The 22,705-nt window shown below is 39.8% G+C and overlaps 1 protein-coding gene across 12 annotated transcripts in view; it reads left to right on the top strand.

Annotated features, from left to right (window-relative positions):
- ATRNL1 (attractin like 1) overlaps positions 1 to 22,705 on the top strand; it is a 624,604-nt gene that overhangs the window by 385,868 nt on the left and 216,031 nt on the right. Inside the window, exon 27 of one of the 12 annotated variants that reach the window (XM_064144314.1) lies at positions 6,633 to 6,826. The exons of 10 other annotated variants lie outside the window; for them this stretch is intronic. In XM_064144314.1, the coding sequence (XP_064000384.1) occupies positions 6,633 to 6,746 (114 nt within the window). In that variant the 3' untranslated portion in view covers positions 6,747 to 6,826. Of the gene's footprint in view, positions 1 to 6,632; positions 6,827 to 22,705 lie in introns of those variants that run through there. One more of the 12 variants, XM_064144315.1, reaches the window with a different exon arrangement.

Here is a 22,705-nt window from a genome sequence, read left to right as displayed (position 1 = left end):
CCTAGTGGGTGAAAAAGCTGAGAGCTGAAATAAGGCAACTGTGAGATAGCTACTGTTAAGTATTTTTAGGTCTGAACAATTCAAATTAAGGTGGTGGATTTTTGAAAAACCTCAGAAGAATCACAGAATCAACCAGGTTGGAAGAGACCTCCAAGATCATCCAGTCCAACCTATCACCCAGCCCTATCCAGTCATCTAGACCATGGCACTAAATGCCTCATCCAGTCTTATGTTTGTCTGTGCCATACAAAAATGCTGAAATCGACTTGGACCTAGAATCTTCTCCCTCTATGAACACCCCTTGCCTTGAAGAAGCACTTCAAAGTAAAAAGCAAGAGCACAAAATACTAACTGCAGCTTTCAAATGAAGCTCACATCACCTGTCATCTCTATTAAATTCCATTTTCCACCGCAGTAAGTGAAGAAAAGAAGTGGTCACTGTAAAGAAGTCTCTAATATGGCACTTTCAAGTATCATTAAGCTCTGTTCCATCCACTTAGAGAGAATATGGCCATCTAATTGCTAACAACGTTGTTACAGACTGAGCAGCCAAGCAAGTAGATTTATCATATGGAGTCTAAAAACACTTCAACTCTGTTGATGTTCTGCTGCTGTTTGTTGAATAATTGTGAATTCACTGCATTGTAAGTTTGTTATTTAATGTTTAATTAATATAGAGATGGTAATCAAGCAATTAAAAATCAGGGGGTTTAACTCTGTGGTATGTAGTTCATCATCTTTTGTTGATTTGATGGTAACATTTCTTTAGGAACTTTCTAACCACAAGACTGAAAGCACTTTAGAGCAGTAGGTAGTTTTCGTTGTTTTGCAGATGAGGACAGAGGTGCAGTAGTAATAAGTTGTAGATTAAATGGCTCATACAGTGAGAAAGTTTAAGCAAAACTAACCTTATTTCCCTGTAAGGTTACTGTTCCACATTTTAACCTCCTCCCATCCTTTTCCACTCTGTTACTGTTCTACAATTCTCTTTCATCTCTATTTGTTCAAGCTGATGGATTATAAACAGTTTTGAAAACCCTGTGTTAAGAATTTCAAGTTTAGCATTATTACCTTAAAGAAATGGAAGTGTCTTGGGAAAGATTCAGTATTGACTTTGTCAGATGTCTCTACTGGACATTTAATTTATTTGTTTCTGTGTTACTTTATTATTGCTTCCCTCTCTACTTAATTTACCAAGGAATGTGGAGGCCTTAATGGAAAAAAAGGAAAACAAGGGAAAAGCAGTAGGAATTAAACAGGCATTCAGGAAAACCAAGATTACACTTTCATGATGAATATCACTTAAGGCATCCTTTTTTTTTTTCTTGCCAAACACATCACATAAACTATCCCACTTTTTCTTTTCCTGCATCCAGACCAGCATTTTAGATAGATATAAGTGAAACCATCACACTGTCATGTAGTAGGAGATGTACTGTCAATGTGTTCTGGGGTACCAGCTGGGAATTTTCATAAGTTAATAAAACCAAACTGATTTCCTTGAAAGGTAGGATATTTTGCATTCTTGGTAAGGTAAACATCTCACATTTGAATTTGAATTGTTTCCTTTCTACTTCTCTGAGTAAGGAGTGTGCCAAAAATTTGAAACACAACATTCAAGACATGCATCTACTTTTTGTATTAAGAAAATAATCAAAGGAATGACTGAAGCAGTTATATTCTCTTCTGTTTTATTTTTCCCCCTTCTATTTCAAAACAGAATATAGGAAAAAGTAACTCTAAAGAAGTTTTTGGAGAGAGTTCTGAGCAAAGTAAACTTGAATGAAGCATCAAATGTAAAGTCTTGGCAAAATGTTTAGTGTAATAAAGTTATAAATTGCAGAAAGGCATTGTGGGGATGTAATGAAGGGTATTAATTGATGCAAAATGAAATAGTTTCAAAAGTAATATTGTTTATTAATTTTCATATTCAAAACTCTCACCACCCACCCAGTAACTTTTTTATAATCATAGAATCAACCAGGTTGGAAGAGACCTCCAAGATCATCCAGTCCAACCTAGCAGCCAGCCCTAGCCAAGCAACTAGGCCATGGCACTGAGTGCCTCATCCAGTCTTTTCTTGAACACCTCCAGGGATGGTGACTCCACCACCTCCTTGGGCAGCCCATTCCAATGCCAATCACTTTCTCCATGAAGGACTTTCTCCTAACATCCTGCCTACACCTCTCCCCTGGCACAACTTGAGACTGTCCCCCCTTGTTCTGTTGCTGGTTGCCTGGCAGAAGAAACCAACCCCCACCTGACTACAGCCTCTCTTCAGGTAATTGTAGACAGCAATGAGGTCACCCCTGGGCCTCCTCCAGGCTGCACACCCCCAGCTCCCTCAGCCTCTCCTCACAGGGCTGTGTTCCAGGCCCCTCACCAGTTTCATTGCCCTTCACTGGACATGTTCCGGTACCTCAATACCTTTCTTGAATTGAGAGGCCCAGAACTGGACACAGTACTCAAGGTGTGGCCTGACCAGTGCTGAGTACAGGGGAAGAATAACCTCCCTTCTTCTGCTGGCCACACTGTTCCTGATTCAGGCCAGGATGCCATTGGCTCTTCTGGCCACCTGGGCACACTGCTGGCTCATCTTCAGCTACTCTCTACCAGTACCCCCAGGTCCCTTTCTTCCTGGCTGCTCTCCAGGTACTCTGTCCCCAGCCTGCAGTGCTGCTTGGGTTTGATATGGCCAAAGTGCAGAACCCTGCACTTAGCCTTGTTCAATGTCATCCCACTCATCCAGCCTGTCTAGGTCCCTCTGCAGGGCTCTCTAACCCTCAAACACCTGCTCCTAGCTTGGTGTCATCTGCAAAGTTGCTGATGATGGACCAAATCCTCTGGTCCATATCATCCACAAGGTATTGAACAGGACCAGGCCCAGCACTGACCCTTAGAGGATGCCGCTGGTGACTGGCTGCCAACTGGATGTGGCATCATTCACCACCACTCTCTGGGCTCTGCCGTCCAGCCAGTTCTTGACCCATATCAGAGTGAATCTGTCCGAGCCATGAGCTACCATCTTGGCCAGGAGCTTGTTGTGGCAGATGATGTCAAAGACTTTACTGAAGTCCAGGTAGCCTACATCCACAGCCTGCCCCACATTCACTAGGGAGGTAACCTGATCATAAAAGGAGATCAGGTTGGTTTGGCAGGACCTGCCCTTCCTAAATCCATGCTGGCTGGGCATGATCCCTTGGCCATCCTGTAGGTGCTTTGTGGTGGCACTCAAGATGACCTGTTCCATCACCTTGCCTGGCACTGAGGTCAGGCTGACAGGTCTGTAGTTTCTGTAACTTCTGAATATGTGTTGAAGTAGTCTTGTTTAAGAAGGAAATGCCATGCAAGAAAGGAAGCAGCTTTTTGGGAAAGTGGAGTTGAACACATATTTATATATAGCACATACTTGGTTGCCAGTAAGGGGAGTTGTGGTGTCTAAGATTCTCATATTATTTTCTCCTAAGAATGATGTATCTTTAGCTACCAAGGCTAAACTGTGCTTGTGTTGAACTACAGAAGAGAAGGTAGCTGTACACCTGAAGGTATATATGTTTCAACACAGTGCTTGAGTTGTCAGCACTGTATGCTTTCAATTAAATGCAAATTCATCAAAGTAGTTCAAGAGCAATCATACAGTTAGTACTGGTGGGAAGATGCAGTCCTCCTTGTGTACTTGTCATCTGTGTGAGGTGCAGCACTCATGCAAATTTCTGATTTTTAAGCAGAATACTTAATTAAATTACTTGTAAATACTTATGATGAATGAGAAAACTCAATTTGCAGAGAGTGTACTCTTGGAATACTTCTGTGACATTCCAAGTTTGATTCTTCTTATGTAATTGTTATGCAAATATTATTGCTTTCACAAATGGCCTTTGCCATGGGTGGCTTCATAATTGAGCAAGGTCACTGAATGCTTCAGATTTTTAGGTCTTTTGCTGTTTTCCTAGCAGTAGTTCCTATGACAATGTTATACATAAGACACAATGACTAATTGCTGACAGTAAAAGCCTCTGCGATTGTAACTGATGCTTTTCAGTGTTTTAAAACAGTATTAAAAAACTTCCTAGTTAGTGTTTCCTGAAATATTGTTGCTATGGATGGCAACTCATCTTTTCCAGTAAATGTGAGAACTATGATTGTGTCCAGATTTCTTTTCCAGCTGTCACTAGCAGAGTGTCATAATATTTAGAGATACGCTCTATACCTGTCAGAGTTTGTTACAGTTCAGTGATGCATGATGAAGTGTGAGGGACACAGTCTTCCTACACTACTAACGGTATAAATGCAGTGATGATACTTCACAACGACTCCTTGTTCAAGGTCAGTACAAAGAAACTCATCCATAGTGTCCAACAACTCACTTATTAATAGTTGAGTTCTGGAATGTAAGGCAAATTTCCTTAATATGTCTACAGTTTTATGGAAATATTCCTGAGTATTTATAAGTAATACAACAGACTTTTATAGCAAGTATAATTTTTCTGCTACAAACTCTCTTTGGAAATTAACTGATCTAATCATCAGAAATAATTTCTTTGTTCAAATCCTTTAAAATTAAATATGATAGCGTTAAGCTTTTTGCTATTTTACCTGAGGATTAGTCCTGCTGCTATTCGAAGATAGAACTGGAGGGATACCTCTGACTAATACTTATTCTGGCAATTTTTATAACACCCTGAAAAAAACCTAAAACTTGCTAGCAAAGGGATTATTATAAGCATATGAAAATACTATACACCTAACTCATTAGCCTTATTCTTCTCTTTTGCTAAAATATACAATTTTAGGGCTTTAATACCTCAGGTGCTCTTGGCTTATTTTTTGAATGCTATTTAAACACATGCTGGTGTGAGTTATTCCATTAGAATATTTGCCTGTGTTACTTTTCTAGTTGCTAATTATCTAATAAAAATAATTCCTCATTTAGAGATATTCTGTAACTGCATTATTGTCCTGAAATCTTTTTTTTTTTCTCTTCCACTGTTCCCTTGAAATCAACCGTAGGACCATAAAAGAAGTATGGCTAATTGCGTTATTAATGGTGTGCTGGGGTGTTTGCATCCTTCAAAAAGCTGCTTTTTCTCTTTCTTTTAGTCTAAGTAAATACCTACAAATCTTTCCATTTTCTATCAAAGAGCTACAGCCTTGGAAACGTAGCATCATTTTATTTCTTTAAAATACGCTGTTTAAATCATGCGATAGAAAAACTTTACATAAACCAGTTTGAAGTAGAAAATAGTTTTGAAGGTCTGAAAGAAAATTATTACAAAAACCATCTCTAAATCATAATAGGGAAGAAAAAGCATTGTATATTTTCTGGACTGTGCATCTTGGACAAGATCTGATGAAATAACCTCAGTGGGTTGTGACACCTAACAGAGCAGCAGTGCTAGCACTGACCTGCATCTCTCCAAACCCGAAAATGAATCAGTACAGCACGGGCACCATGGTGCTGCTGGGGCTGACATAGAGGAGATCCTCTGAGTAGGTTGGCTGCTGCTATGCATCCTTCTCACTTCCAAATTTTAAACTCTGCATCTTTTTCTAGGGCTTTCTTTCTTGTCTGTGTTCATCATCTGCCTTTTGCCTTGTATCGTCAGATTTGAGAGGAAGACGTTGTCTTTTCTTGCCCTGTTTTGGGGCGAGGTGTTTTTTGCTTATAATCGTGTCTTTTAAACTGCCATGGGTATAAAAGAGAAGTGAAGCATGATCTATAGTCTAGAACCTATACTAGTGTGAAAAAATACTGTCTGAAGCTCATGAACTGACTCAAGTCATCAACTTGCCTTATCACTTTTCTGGGCACTCATGTGAGACAAGAACATAGAAACCTACACCTACTTGCTGTAGGTTTTACTCCTTTTCTATGACTTTAATCTCCAGGGCAGTTATCTAAAGGAGATAAGGTTTTCAGCTTCCACCAAGTGTTCCTTTCACAAATTTGAAGGAAAAAAAAAAAAATTAATTATATTTCTTATTTATATCATAGAAGGAAACACAGATGCCTATTGACACCTTCAAAGATACTAAGATTGCCAGATTTTGGGATGTTTTTGCTTTTGGTTGCAGTGTGAGTTAGATCACCTATATATCCTAAGTTCCTGAGTAACTTAAAAGTATGCTACAGAGATTACAAAGATTCATTTAAAGTATAAATTTAGCTGAAGAACCAAACTGCTTTAAGCCCTGGAAATTTTACCTTTATCCTCAACATTTTCCTTGCTTACTGAAAAGCAACACAATGCTCATTGTGCATTTTCATATTTGTCATGAAGCCAAAAGACCCTGAAGAGGTATATGAGCATGAACTGGTGTGTGATATCAGACATAAAACCTATTGTATGACACCAAAGCTTACAATAATTTAGAGAATATATCAATACTGTGCATAAGCTTAAAAATTAGTTTGTTATAATCTCTAAATGTGTTTACCATGCTTGCTCCTTTCTCTAAATATTTATCTGAAATATCTCTGACTGTGTAATTGTAATGGGATCAACAGAGGAGAGACAAGAATTTGTTTGAGGTTTGAATAAACGCTTACACAGACAGAGGCTGAAGATCTCAATGTAGTTAGCAGAATGAAGGTTAAGAGGTGATCTGATTAGAGTTTATCTCCTCTTTAGGGAGAAAATTACATTAAAGAACTCACCTTAAAACTGGCATCAGGAAATGGTGTAGCAAGTTCCTACAAAGAGAAACAGAACTTCTTGATGGCCTCAGGAATTCTCTATCATTAAATAAATGTTGTATGGTCAATGTGTCAACTACTGGGGGCAATTTTTTAAGGCATTTTATGGATCAAGTCAGACTGGATCATCATAATAGCCCCTTGGTGGGCCATTGGTTTGGTCCTTAGAATGTCACCTTCTCTGAAAGTATGCATTATTCTTCTTTTATGCACATACTGATCTATTCTTGCATTTTCTTAGTTTATCAGATCTGATTTGTCTCCTCGTGAGTTAGGGCAATGGGTGGCAGGTCTGTATTACAGCTGTCATAGCTTAAAAAGAATTGCAAGTGCCAAATAACTATGGTTGCTTTGTATCTCTTCTATTATCTTGGTGGTCCATACAGATAAGGTTTGTTTCCGTTATTTTGCCTACCCTGCACAAAATCCTGCACCATTGAGATAAGAAAAAGATTGGAATATATTAGGAGTAGATTGTCATTAGTGTAAGTCAATCTCCTTTAGTGAGTGAACTATATGTTGGCTGCCAGGTTATGCGTGGAACAATTTCATTTTCACTGGTATGACATAAAACCCTGCCATGCAATGACAATTACTGAGACCTATATCCCATAAAATGTGCTTGAATTTTTTTTCCTCCACTGCAGCATTTAGGAGCAACTCAGACCTCTTGAGCAATTGGGGATTTGCACTGAAGTTATTGTCGCCAAATTGTTTTTCTTTGAGCATAGATTTCTGAATCTTTTAAAGCATTTATTAGAACCTGTGTCATATGCTGCAATTAACTTGCTGTTACTTGCAGCTGCCCTTTCCAGCAAAAAGATTAGAAGATGGGAATTTATAATCAGGAAACCTCAATACAGCTGTCAAAAAAGACTTGGGATCACTGCAAGTAGTCTCAAGGGACAGCAGATTTGAACTGTGAACTTCTATGTCAGAATTTTGATTACCAAGGACCCTTCTAGGTCACACAACAAGGATAATGAGTGCTACAGACTTAAATGCTCTTAGACAAAAGTTTATTATAACTGCACAGAGAAATAGCCCAAATATGTCACAGTAGATTCATGGTTATTACTGAAACAATGCATTAATGTTGGCAGTCACTTGAAATATGGTATGTGTATAATAGTTTCATTTAGTATCATTTAAAGGTCTCTACTGCAAAGAGGCATGACCTGTCACTGATGTATGCTGCTCTAACAAAATATGAGAGTTGTCCTTTTTCCTTTAACAAATTCCAGATCGCTCATCTGCTGTCCAAAACAAGAAGATAGTGGAATACCTTATAAAGAACTTGATTCAACACTTTGCTGGATGATTCTTATTCTAGACATCAGATGATTCTCCCCCAAATAGAAGAGCAGAGATTAGATATAGTTTTTATTTTAGTTTAGACTTGCAAACCCTTGGCCATAACAAAAACATACATCTTTAAACTTCTTTGACCTTAAATATGTGAAGGGCAAGTGTCAGGAGGACAGAGCCAGGCTCTTCCAATGATAGGACAAGGGGTAGTGGGTACAAGCTAGAGCATAGGAGGTTCCATGTGAACATAAGGAAAAACTTTTTCACTGTGGAAGTGACAAAACACTGGAACAGGCTGCTCAGAGAGGTCAAAGAGTCTCCTTCTCTGGAGACATTCAAAACCCTTCTGGATGCCTTCCTGTGTGACCTACTGTAGGTAATCCTGCTCTGGCAGGTGGATTTGACTAGTTGATCTTTCAAGGACCCTTCCAAGCTTTAATGTACACCAAAATAATATATAGGAAAGCATCCATATCTGCCACAGTACTGACAAAAACGGAAAGAAGTTATTGCTTTCCTGTAGGAAAGTGAAAGTTTTCTTCTCTAGTCTTTGTCTGCTGTTACCTTTGGAGAGAATCAATGTTTATGTTACTGTCGAGCTATTAAGACACAGTTTTCAAACTGGCTTGCATGTCGTGCTGTGGTGGTTGGAAGGATAACGAATGTCACCAGTTTTCAGTAGGAATATGGAAAACAAGATTAGTGCCTCCATAAAGTGCAGTAAATAACTTTGTCGCTGTAGTGGATGTAAGGCAGACTCTGAGTTTGCATCTTACCATAAAATCTGGTAGCATCTGAAGTGTCAGCAATGGTTTCAGGAGCTCTTGTGCAGCAGGTTTGCATTCACTGCAGAAATAAGGAAAGTCTGTGGAAGTTCTTGTTGTAAAAGGTGCAACTTTTGTTTTACATTTAAAAGAGCAAGTGGAGTTAATTTGATCATGAAATTTCTTGACTTTGAAAGTTTATTTCTAAGCTGTGTTCAGAAGTTTAGCCCTGTTGAGGAGACTGTATTGACTGTGTAATTCAGGATGCAACAAAACAATGAAAGAAGAGTTTAATAAGGTGGAACTGATTGGGTTGGACATTCGTATACCTCTGTGAGTATTGTTTAATTGTCCATGAGATTGAGTTGTTAAATAAGCAGACTAATATAAACTGAGTAACACAAGAAAGAGCACTAATAAGAGATCACAATTTTTTTTCCCTGATATATAGTTCTTAATTATAGTGTTCTACACTCAGTGCTGTATGCTTGAAAGCTTACATTTCATAACTTTGTGGAAGAAAGAAAACTAAATGCTATTTGCCAGCACCAGGATTTCTCTCAGGTACCTACGTTTTGTACTTTTAAGACATGTGAGAATTCATGGATTAATTGAAGTGCTAGATACAGCTGGAAGGCAGAACAGCTTAGGATGTGTCTTGTTTCACAAATCCACAAAATAAATGGCTGACTAGCATTTACATGTCCAGGTCAGGAATGCACAGAGAATTGGGTTTTCATTCAAGTATGATGGTCTGTTTTTTTTCAGATGTAAATGTATCTCTTCTTCATCCAGCTGTGGCAGCGGGAGAGGTTATAATCCTAACTAACCCCAGCTGCTCACCACTGCAGTCTGATGAAGGTTATCATGCTCTCAGCTGTGCTGGATGAGTTGCCAGGGTTCACTTAGCCCTTTTCAATCACAGTCACCTGGGCTAGCAGAGATGCACTATTTAAATCATTTGAGATAACCCAGGGCTAATTATCATTGACAAAGAGGAAGGCAGTTGACTGGGTTGGCTGTACTGACCTCTGGAAAGAGACGTGTCTGCAGCCTTTGATTTCTCATTAACTGGTTACACCATCCAATTTAGTAATTCCTCAGCATGATCCTGGACTTCAGGTACTTGTTTTACTAATTTTTCTTTGTCCCAATGGCTTCACATAACCAGTTAGAAGGGCAGTAATGTGGGGATTCCACACCAAATATTTGTGTAATGCTGTTGTTTGTGAAGGTGTTGGGGGTGGTTGTTGTTCAACTGAAAGTTGGCACAGTAACTGAACAAAAGAACTTTGATTCTTGTTTTGCTTTCACTTGTTTGTGGATAAATGAGTTGAGGAGATGGAAATTAAGGTATTAAATTTATCTTTTTTTTGCAAGCTAGCTTCTGTGTTTTCAGCAGTCACCACAGAAGTTGGGATAATAAGAAGGTTAAGTATAAAATGACAAAGCATTAACAGTTTGTGATAGTTCTGGTAGCCTGTTAGTCCATGACTTGACTGAGAGAAGCCTGTATGAGCTGTATATGGTGCACACTTTAACTGTTGGGAGCCACTGCAGTGCAGTTGTGGAAATGTAGTACCATGTAGGTTGCATGGGTTTTGATAGTCCAATTTTTAACTTGCGTTTCTTGCGTTGCACTGTGCCTGCACAAGAAGTAATTTCCCTGAAGTACCATTGGAAGTAGACACAGCAGTCTACACTGGCATGCTATTAGCAAGCTCAGTTACTGTAAGGTTTTTGTTCTTCATGGTATTTATGGAGTACACACAGACCAATATTGATTTTAGGCCAAGATGAAGCTCAAATTGTAGACATGTTGAAGAGCAAAGACCAGATCCTAGGGTCCTCTGTGTGCCTCATACAATGTTGGGTTTGGGTTTTTTTTTAACACTGGGTTTCTCTCTTTCCAAAGCTGTGTGCTTCTCTGAAACCAGAGTATTTGACAATAGTTACATGTTCTTACTAAAAGGCAAAGTACATTTCAGTGCCTCTTTGCTGTGTATTCAGAAGTCAGGAGGATGTAAGTGACGCCACTTGGGCTGACATGATCATTTTGCCATCTCTGAAAATAATTGTACACTGAGGATTGGACTTGGTAAACTTAGGATACTGAGTGCTGTGTAATAATACACCTTGAGTGCTGTGTCCAGTTCTGGGCCACTCAGTTCAAGAGAGATATTGAAGTACCTCCAAGATCATGCCATCCAACCTAGCACCCAGCCCTATCCAATCAACCAGATCATGGCATTGAGTGCCCCATCCAGTCTTTTCTTGAACACTTCCAGGGACAATGATTCCACCACCTCCCTAGGCAGCCATTCCAATGGCAAATCACTCTCTCTGTGAATAATTTCCTCTTAACATCCAGCCTATACCTCCCCTGGTACAACTTGAGACTGTGTCCCCTTATCCTGTTGCTGGTTGCCTGGCTGAAGAAACCAACCCCACCTGACTACAACCTCCCTTCAGGTAGTTGTAGACAGCAATGGGATCACTCCTGAGCCTCCTCGTCTCCTGGCTGAAAAACCCCAGCTCCCTCAGCCTCTCCTTGCAGGGCTGTGTTCCAGGCCCCTCACCAGCTTTGTCACCCTTCTCTGGACACTTTTGAGCATCTGAGCATCATTCTTAAACTGAGAGACCCAGAACTGGACACAGGACTCAAGGCGTGGCCTGACCAGTGCTGAGTACAGGGGAAGAATAACCTCCCTTGTCCTGCTGGCCACACTGTTCCTGATACAGGCCAGGATGCCATTGGCTCTCTTGGCCACTTGGGCACACTGTTGGCTCATGTTCATCTGCCTTCTACCAGTACCCTCAGATCCCTCTCTGCCTGGCTTCTCTCCAGCCACTCTGTCCCTAGCCTGTAGTGCTGCTTGGGGTTGATATGGCTAAAGTGTAGAAGCCTGCACTTAGACTTGTTAAATCTTATCCCATTGGCCTCTGCCCACCCATCCAGTATTCTTCTTACTGCTCACAGTGAACATGGGATTGTTTAGTGTATTGGCATAGGTGTTTGTCAGAATGAAGTTTAAGACAAAATGGAATGGATTTAAGTATCTATGGTGCAATAGGCACACCAATCATAGAACTTGATTTTGACACAGTATGAGATATTGGGGAGGCATCCTACTGTGAGGAGTTAGCTCTGTCTGCCCTCTCTAGAACTATTGCATATGACAGCTTGTACTGTAACTTGCTCCGAAGCCTCAGGATATCTTTGAATTCAATTAGAGTGAAAAGTTATACAATTAATTGTATTAAAAATAATTCTTTAAAATACTCTTCCAGGAAAATAAGTAGTGCAGAACTGCAAAGATCAGGTTGTAGTGTTCATTTTGATATGCTTTCATGGCAGCCAAGCATCAATAAGCAAAAGTCACAATTCATTTTTTTACCAAAACAGGATTCAAGTAGTGCCTCTAGGATTCAGTAAAGGCAAATCAAATGACAGATCTTCACTGTTATAATGAGTTCATTAACTTATCAAGGTCAAGCATATATATATATATTGCACTAATCAGATAAAATTGTGACTTTAGAACCATTTGTATGAATGTCTCTGACAGAAAGGCATTGCAGAATCTGAATAATTGCATTCATAATAAAATGTGGTTTGCAGGAAAGTCTTCTAAGGGATGGAACTTTTTCACGTGTTGTCATTTGAGAGACTGTGACTCGCTCTCTCTGTTACCCTACCTGTTTGTTTGGGTTGGTTTTGATTCTGCCTGAGGGAGAGCAAAACGTTCTGTGTTCACCAGGGGAGTGAGTTTTGTAAGCTGAATTTACTCTGCAAGAGAATGCTCTTTTTGTATTTTTCTTGGCAGCCATTAATAGGCAGACTTTAAAACACTGCCAGGGCTCCCGAGGATCCTTGCTATTGATTTTATCTGAGCGAGATGTCTGCTGCCTTCATCTTGATTTTTTTTTTTTTTTTTGTCTGCAACTACTGTGCACTCTCAAAATATGAATTTCACAGCCTGGTGACATGTAGTGTTAATACAAGTTAAACAAAAAATCTCTTAGTAATAGAGTTTTACAGCAATATAATGCAAAGCCAACTGAGGGATGTATTAACATTGCTCTAAGATTATATATTATCCTCACTATACAGATTTGAAAGTCTTTTGGCATACCTATCTGGAAAGAATGTTGGATAAAAGAGGAAAGAAAGTGCTACTTGTAAATGACAAGTGAAGCAGTCACTGGTTTGTTTTGTAGGATTATAATGAGGTAGAGACTAATCACCATGGCCTGGAAGATTCATGACACATTCCCACTGGTTTATTGCTAAGTAATGGTGCTTAAAAGCAAGACCTGTGTGTGGTAAGACCTCAGAAGTTTCAAAGAACATTATTCCAATGTTAAGGAGTCCTGAATGTAGGTTACTTAAGTCCCTGCATAATTCATGCCCTTTTTATTTGTGTTAAAATATATTTTTATTATCTGATCACAGATTTTGAATTTTTTCTTGTGAAAATGGCTTAAGTTATAGCATCAGTTTCCTTCTAGTCAAATTTCTAGTTTGTCTTTAAAGTACTAGAGTATAAAATCCTATTTGACTGTGAAAAATTGTTCCTAATGTAGGAGAAGATTCTTAAGAAAAAAAAGGTTACAGAATCACAGAAACATCCAGGTTGGAAAAGGCCCTTAGGATCACCAAGTCCAACCTATAACCCTAAGAGATTTGCCTTAAACCATATCCCTAAGCACCACATCCAAACAACCCTTAAACCCGTCCAGGGTTGGTGATTCCACTGCCTCCCTGGACAGCTCATTCCAGTGCCTGACCACTCTCTGAAAAACTTTTTCCTAATGTCCAATCTAAACCTAGACTAGTCTCAGCTTGAGGCCATTCTCCCAAATGGAATGGAAACATTTTGTTTGAAATTTTTGCACTCAAATAAATTAGCCAAAATGTTAAATGTGGAAAAAACATTGTCATAACAGTTAAAATGCACTGAAACTATGAGGAATTGTCGTGGAGGGGATTTCTCTATTCCTCCTCTGTTAGGGGGAGGTGAGAAATTAATTTGAGGTGGTTTTGATTTTTTATAAAATTATTTATTAAAATTAATATTTACAAATTTATACCACCCCCAACCACTATGAAATCAGGTTCTTATGCAAAGTTATGAAAATAGCTTGGGATATATTTACAGGGATTGATTATTAAATGGAAATATCAAATTATTAACAATTACAGACAGAGAGGAAGATTTTCTTAGGCTTAATGCCTCTTAGCCACAGTAGTGTTTGCCCAGCAAGGGCTGAAACCGTGTGTGCTCTTTAGATAGAGGTAACTTATATTACAAAGGTTTAAAGCTTACTTAAAGGTGTGTTGCTCTTGAGTATTAATCATTAATCACCCTCCCTGGATTCTGTCTCAGCGTGTGCCCAGTACTTGGGGTCTTGGTGAGCTGGAGTCTGTCCCGGCATGCAAGGGATGATAAAGTTCCCAGTCTCTGGGGTAAATAGAGTTTCTCTAACCTTCTCTCCTGGTGTGATCTCTGCCTTGGAGCTGCGGCTTCTGGATGCTGCGCGTGTCCAGGGATGATCAGCTGGCAGGAATTCCCAGGTGAAGGAGAAGGATTGGTCTGTGTAGCTTCTGACATGGTCTCACAGCTAGCAGGCTGCATTTGCAGGTTTGCAGACCATCTGGAAAGGGGTCTGCTGGGCCTGGATCTTTCCAGACTTACAGAATAACTGGCAAGTAGTATTTATGCCGGGCAAGCAGGGTCTATGCCGTGCTGCAGGGAGACTTATGCTCCGTAGACAAATCAAAATAGCTCTAGGCTTAGGCAAGGGGCTATCGGCTCCCCATATATGTATGGTGCAGGCATGAATGTGCTCTGCTTCTCAAAGGATTCGCAGGTAGCTTGACTGTGCCTTGAGATCAATGCCTGAGGTCTGAGCCTCTGTAATGCTTGCAAGTGAGTAAGGCCTGATCCTTCGTCTAGGCCATGCAAGCAGAGTCAGAGCAGCAGGGTACTGCTGTGGATCAGAGCTGAGTCTGAACACTCCTGAACCGGTAAACAGTCTGGACCGTCTGACCATGTGGTGCTGCTGTGCACCCCTCTTTATAGACTCTGGGCTGAGATTCGTGGCTCATTGGACATCTAAAATGACCAATCAGGTTGGCAGTAAGCCAAACCTTGCCCCAATAGGCAGTGGAGACATGCCTGGACCTCCCAATAGGAGATCACCTGGGCGGACCCCAGGGGCCCATGGGCTGGACGTGTGTGTGTGTGTTACACAATTTGTTTGCTGCCTCATGGGTCCTGGCAGAAAAACATGTCTGGGCATGTAGAGGCATAGTGAAGCCTCAGTTTTGTGGCTGCTGCCTCTCCACCACAGGAATATAGAACCATTCCCTTTTGGTAAGAAGAATGGACTGATCATATACCTGAGATGCAAAGTTCAGGAAAAGAAAATGTAAACAAGAGTTCAAAGCATAGAATCATAGAATCAACCAGGTTGGAAGAGACCTCCAAGATCATCCAGTCCAACCTATCCCCCAGCCCTAGCCAGTCAACTAGACCATGGCACCAAGTGCTTCATCCAGTCTTTTCCTGAACACCTCCAGGGACGGTGACTCCACCACCTCCCTGGGCAGCCCATTCCATTGCCATTCACTCTCTCTGGGAAGAACTTCCTCCTAACATCCAGCCTAGACTTCCCCCAGCACAACTTGAGACTGTGTCCCCTTGTTCTATTGCTTGTTGCCTGGGAGAAGAGACCAACCCCCACCTGGCTACAACCTCCCTTCTGGTAGTTGTAGACAGCAATGAGGTCACCCCTGAGCCTGGCTTTATTATACATCAAAATAGCTGAGTTTTTAAATGTATTTGGTTTTAACTTCACATTGATTTGTGAAAGTTACTTAAAATACCAGAATTAACTGAATTTCTAATCTGCTGATTTACAGAGTTAGTTACCTTTGCTATGTTTTAATAAACTACACCTGTTAGCCTCCTTAGTAATATTTCTGTAGCATTCATTAAATATTTTATGTCTGGTTTATGAAGGAATTGCTGATTTTTTTTTTTTGTTCTGAGAAAAGAGAATATCATGTTCTGATGGAGACAAACAGTGTAAAAAAAAGGAATCAAATTTGTGGGGTTGTGATATGGTTTCTCTGTTTCTGTGCATGTAGGCTCATAAGCTTTTAAAAGGGCTTGAACCCGATTTGGGATGATTTGTGAAAAATGACCATAAAGAATTACAGTAACTGATTCAATCCCAATAAGAAACAAGATCAGGTGGGCAAGAATTTGGCTGGGCCTCGGCTCTGAAAACTTTGACAAGGGAGAGTAATGTAAAGAGTGCAGAGTGAATTTGAAAGTTATTGTCTTGCAGATTCCTCTCAGTGCAGAATACTTTGAAAGGTACTACACTATCTGTGCATCCATCTCCCTCTCATCACCTTTTGCATCCAGAAGAAATAACCTTGTCAAATTACACATTTACAAATCTTGTCTGGTGGTTTGCCTACTATTCATTTTTTGTGCTGAATAGTAATTGTCTTTCCTTTCCTATTGTGCTTTGGGTTTTTTTGTTTTTTTCAGCTCCATACAGAATATTTTACTGTTATTAAAAATATTTATTAAAGGCTTTTGGAGCATTCTTAAGAAGCCTAGTTTAAAGAGGAGCATGTTTGGACTCTGGTTAAGCCACACTTTGAGTACTGTGTCCAGTTCTAAGCCCCTCAGTTCAAGAGAGATGTTGAGGTGCTTGAACATGTCCAGAGAAGGGCACCAAGGCTGGTGAGGGGGCTGGAGCACAGCCCTGTGAGGGGAGGCTGAGGGAACTGAGATTCTTCAACCTGGAGAAGAGGAGGCTCAGGAGTGCTCTTATTACACCCTACAGCTACCTGAAAGGAGGTTGTAGCCAGGTGGGAATTGGTCTCTTCTCCAAGGCAACCAGCAACAGAACAAGGGGACACAGCCTCAAGCTGCACCAGGGCAAGTTTGGGATGGACGTTAAGAAGTTCTTCACAGCAAAAGTGATTGGCACTGAAATGAGCTGCCCAGGGAGATGGTGGAGGCACTATCCCTGGAGGTGTTTAAAAGGAGACTGGGTGCCGTGATTTAATTAATTAGAAGGTGTTAGGTGATAGGTTTGCCTCAGTGATCTTGAAGGTCTTTTCCAACCTGGTTAATTCCAACCTGGTGATTCTGTGACTCAAAGCTAAACTCAGGATATTCTAAGATCTCAGGAAAATCTTAAAGTCTTCAAGAATGTGTTGCATTTGCCTTCATGGAACAACAGATAACATGCCAGAGTGAGATCACAGCATCTTCTCGTGCTAGCCTTAAAAGTGATTTGTTTCTCTGTTCTTGTTGCTGTTGAAATCTATGGCTGGCTTCACTCTGGTTGTTGAGTCCAACCACTTTCCAACTCTTCCAGGTGTAGCTCTTATGCCAGCTCTGCTCGTGTGACAAATATTCGTCATATTACATATTCATTTATAAATGAATTCTGTAGTGACCCAGAAAGTATGACCTTACTGATTCTCTAAGCAGTTAGTATGGTGTCTGCAAGTGAAGAGCTCTGCCCTCTGTGATTAAAAGCAGTTGTGCTGGACTGAATGAGGGACAACCTGGAATCCCAACTGACCCTCTAAATTTGGCCATATTATCTACCTGCTGAAAGCAGCATCACTGCTGTGTTTCCTCATTATGGTAAATTATTTGGTCAGAAAATGTAGATCTATTGGGAAAAAAAAGTGCTGGGATGAGAGGAGAATAACTCATTTGTGCTCCAGGCATCACAAGGTATATGCTATTGGTTTTGCAGTAGGAATATTTTGCATTACTCAATGCTTTACCTTGCTTCTGGTAGGTTTTTCCCCCCTCAGTGCTCACTGTTGTATAATTTTGTTATGTCTTTTTAGGTTTACAACATTTAGGATTTGTACCCCAGCCAAAGTGGCTTACATTCATTTGAAACTTCATCTGTCTCAGTAATTAGGATGCTTCCAGTTAACAGGGACCTGACCCAAACTATTTGCTTTTGGACTATGTTCTGTTGAAGCATCTGCCCTCGAGTTAATTTAAAAAAAAATCTCAGTATGTTTTAGCTGTGACCTGCATATTTAATTCCCCTTCAATATTTTTCTTCCATTGGTGGATGCATGACCCTTTCAAATGAAAAAAAAAACCCTTCACATGTCACATGTTGGCTAAATATATTGCTAAATTATTTTCCTTTTTGATCAATTCTTTTGTTTCTTATTTTATTCTTCAAAATTGTCTTTTAAAAATGAGACTTTTTGGGGTTGTGATTGAAAGAATCCTTGGTTTTATCTCACTGTCTTTTCAGGGTGGAAAAAAAATGCATATAAGATTGAAAATTATGTGACACCATAAGCAATAACTATTAAACTAGTAGATTATTTTTTGTTGTTGTAGATTATAATAGAATTGTTTGTTATTGTAGAGTACAATAATTTCAGTTCTGTTATAATATATATATATTTGGAATAGTTTGATATATTTGCATACCAATATCTTGTGAGTTACTTCAGTAATACCTCCATTTGACTCCTAAAAAGTTGTGATGGTTTATGAAAATCACCCAGACTAGACTCAGCCAAGCTGAAAATTAGAATGAAGGTTTATATGTACAGTTTAGCACAATATACAAGCAGATATTTACAATATATACAGCTGTATACAGAAATATACAAGTTAAAAGGTAATACAGAAACAGAACACCCCTCCCAGAAACCAGAGTCCCCAGGAGGGGCTCCCAACCACCCTTTCACCCCTCTCCCTTAGCCCAGACTTTGCCTTACATTCAAGGTGAGTTTGGAGAACTGGCCTGGGGGGTTAGGAAGCAGATGGATTAGTCACACAGACAGCAGGTCAGAGAGAGAGAAGGGAGGAAGCCCAAGCCAGAGAGCAACTCTGTTATCTATATTTATGTTGTTGTTTTTATACATCTCAGCAAGCCTATGAGTGCAGTAGACATCACCATTGTTTCCTTTTCACAACCTATAATCTAATTCTTCTCACTAAAATATCGCAGCTAGGCTCAAAGTAGCACAGAGGTATACAGGAAAAAGCAGAATATGAATAGAATAAACCAGAATATTAAAATATTTTAAAGCATTGGAATATTTGACATTTGAGAGGCTTGTCAGTATATCAATCTCTCAAAATCAAATTAACCTTTCCAATATGTACAGATTTTATTTTTTAAAATTTGTTTTAATGCCAGAAGTTAAAAAAAAATGAACATTTAAAATATTATTTAGTAAATAGAGGGGGGAAAAAAACTCAGCACTTTTGGGTTTGGTTTGGATCCCTTTTCTTACTGAAGGGGTAAGGAGAAAAGGAGGGAAATATTTAAGAACATTACTGATATATGTTGAGATTGGGTAGGTTTAGATTGGACATAAGGGAAAAAGGTTTTCATGGAGAGAGTGGTCAGGCACTGGAATGAGCTGCCCAGGGAGGTGGTTGAGTCATGAACCCTGGATGTGTTTAAGGGTTATTTGGATGTAGTGCTTAGGGATATGGTTTAAGGAGTAGGGTTAGATGTTGGACTTGGTGATTCTGGGGGTCATTTCCAACCTGGATGTTTCTGTGATTCTGTAAACTCTGACAGAAGCAGTCAAGGCAAAAATTGGATTAAAAAAAAATCTTGTACCATACATAATTTGTAATGACAGTGTAGTGTGTGCTTAGATCTGCATCTTTATGTATCTACTTATCATACAAAAGATGTTATTTTTTTTTTCCCCCAAAGGAAGTTATAAGTCATGTAGAGATTAGGAAAACCAAGAAATGTGTATGTCAGTGAAAAGGCATATCTCAAAGGACCACACAAAAAAAATGAGAGCTAGCATTGTGCTTTAACAGCTGGAGAAAATAAGGGCTGGGTTGTTACACAGCACACTGCAGTTCACAGGTTTAATCTGGGTGGAGATAGGAGAGCACCGCTTCTCTTCTTCCCAGTCTCCTGTCAGCTATCAGTGCCAGCTTTAGTGTATTCCTGTCACGAGGTCATTGCTAACGACATTTGAAATGTAGATGTTAAATGAATGTGTGAAAAATGCTTAACAGTTGTTTTGCCAGGAAAAAGTTTTATGTAGAAGCGCTTTGTACTTTTTATTGAAACAATTCAGCTATTAGAGCAGATTGTTTGATGCGTGGTGTGCCGTAATTACCATCAATTTTTATTACCTTTGGCAAGTGATCATTGCTGTTCTCTGAACGACTTCACCTAGACAGATTTTTCCATCTCATACAACAGAAAAAGCAGTTCATTAGTTCCCATAACAGTGCTTGCATTCAATCAACCATATTAAGCAGTGACCTAGGAACAGAATGGTTCAAAGGCTTAGAGATACATGTGTTGGGATGTAGATTGACTTCCATTATGCTAGAAGTTAAACTGAGTCTTTTATAGCTCTGGAAATCAGCTTGGAACAGTGACTCTGACTACTGGTTAGAAAGCAAATAATATGTAGAAGAGCCATGTAACTGAGGAATCTTAAACCTGGTAGATACTGTCCCCATGGTAAGGAATCCTTAGAGCCACAAAGGTGATTAAGGGAGTGGAACATCTCTCTTATGGGGAGAGCCTGAGGAAGCTGGGGCTCTTTAGCTTGGAGAAGAGGAGCCTGAGAGGTGACCTCATCAATGTTTATAAATATGTAAAGTGTGAGTGTCAGGAGGATGGAGCCAGGCTCCGCTGGGTGATGCCCAATGACAGGACAAGGGGCAAGGGGTGGAAGATGAGGCATAGGAAGTTTCATTTAAACATGAAGAGGAATTTTTTTTCCCTGTGAGGGTGACAGAACCCTGGAACAGGCTTCCCAGGAGGGTTGTGGAGTCTCCTTCTATGGAGATATTCAAAACCCTCCCAGATGCGTTCTTGTGTCGTCTGGTATAGGTGATCCTGCTCTGGCAGAAGGGTTGGACTGGATGAGCTTTTCAGCTTCCTTCTAGCCCCTGACATTCTGTGATAATATTTTAGCTCCAGTCACAAAATCATGGAAGTATTGAGATTGGAAAAGACTCTCAGGATCACCAAGTCAAACCAATATCCTTACTCTACAAAGTTCACCCTAAGTCATGTTCCCAAGCAACATATCTAAATGACTTTTAAACACATCAAGCTTTGGTTTACTAGTTCATGTTATTCTAGTAAGCATTTTGCAACACTCAGTTTTATGTTAGCATTTTCACAAACCGTTGTCTTCTGCATAAGGAAAATTAATGTGTGTCTTAATTTTGTGGGTATCAAGTTGAACTGTTGCATTCCCTTTGTCTTGCTTACATAGAAGTAACTGCAGAGAAATATATTTTAGAGTAAATGGATGTGCTTCCAGGTTACTTAAAGGTGTCAGACCTCGCCTTTGTGGTCAAACCAAAGATAAAAGTTGGCTTTGTATTTGTATTTGATTAATTTGATATATAATTGATATACTTGGTTTGATCTCGTTGATTCTATGCTTTTGTTTCCATTGCTTATTCACTGCAATTACATTGACAGTATGCTTTAAATTATATCATAGAGTCAGCTAGGTTGGAAGAGACCTTCAAGATCATCCAGTCCAACATGTCCCCCAACCCTATCCAGTCAACTAGACCATGGCACCAAGTGCCTCATCCAGTCTTTTCTTCAACACCTCCAGGGATGGTGACTCCACCACCTCCCTGGGCAGCCCATTCCAATGCCAAACACTCTCTCTGTGAAGAACTTCCTCCTAACATCCAGCCTAGACTTCCCCCGGCACAACTTGAGACTCTGTCCCCTTGTGGTTGCCTGGCAGAAGAGACCAACCCCCACCTGGCTACAGCCTCCCTTCAGGTAGTTGTAGACAGCAATGAGGTCCCCCCCGAGCCTCCTCTATAGTTACATCTAGTGTTCCCTCCTGTGTGGCTGGTTCAGAAGCCTGTTGCTTCCTGCTGGTTTTACTCACTTTCAATAGATGCAATATGATCTGTCTTCTGTGTAGAGGGTTTGTTTTGCCATTCACTGAAAAGCTAGGTACATAGTTTTTCCACAGGCAGGGAACGTGTTCCTTCTCCCTAGAATAGCGTAGACTTGAGGGATCAGCAAGTGAATGTTTTCCTCTAGAACCTGATCTGTGCTGATGTAATTCCTGTTCCTGGTGAACTTAGGTCAGAATTCTACCCACAGTGATTACCATAGAATAGTTTGATTTGATTTTGCTTGCAGAGTACTGTGGCTTTGTATGTGTTTTACTTGGCTCTTCCAGACATACCTAAACACATTCCAAATATTTTATATGGCTCAGAATTTAATAACTTTGGATTGCCTTATAAACAACAAAACACCAATACAACTAGAGTGTTATTAAGTATATTTTTCAATAGGAATATTTTGAAGTTTGTGGGTTTGTAGTTGTGTAATTAAAGATACAAAGATAAATGTACAACAGAATTGTCTCTGTGACAGAAGGGAAGAAAAACCCAGTTTGATGTTGTCATTTCCCCTGTAGTTCACAATCATAATCACAAAAATCCAAAAGTTGTTGACCTCCATCAGGAAGAAGCTATAAATGAACTTTAGAATGGTGGCTCTGGTGACTAGAAGATAGAAAAAGAAATCTACAGAGTTCCCTTTTGCTGAAATCTTATGATTATCTTTCACTGTTGTCTTTCTGTGTGGCCAAAGGTGTCAATCTGATAATAACCTTTTTTCCATAAGTCAGCCAATATAAATTGCTATTAGTGGAAATTCTTTTTAATGGCTTTTCATACAAAAGTTCTCTAAGGGAATATTTTTTCCTCTCTTATTTTCCTGCATTTTCTTAGCTTTAGTTGGAGAGCATGGCTCTCCATGTTTCAAGCTGTATCTCCTGTGGAGCTGTTACACCTGCTAATGATGGATACTCAAGCTGTTTATTTTGTTTAGGCTGCAGAGTTTTAAAAGCAGTCTTTCACTGTGCAAGTGC

This window comes from Pogoniulus pusillus, chromosome 6 (assembly GCF_015220805.1).
Source record: "Pogoniulus pusillus isolate bPogPus1 chromosome 6, bPogPus1.pri, whole genome shotgun sequence".
NCBI lineage: Eukaryota > Metazoa > Chordata > Aves > Piciformes > Lybiidae > Pogoniulus > Pogoniulus pusillus.
The sequence above is the reverse complement of the archived record's forward strand: the minus strand, read 5'-3'. Positions and strand labels throughout refer to the sequence as shown.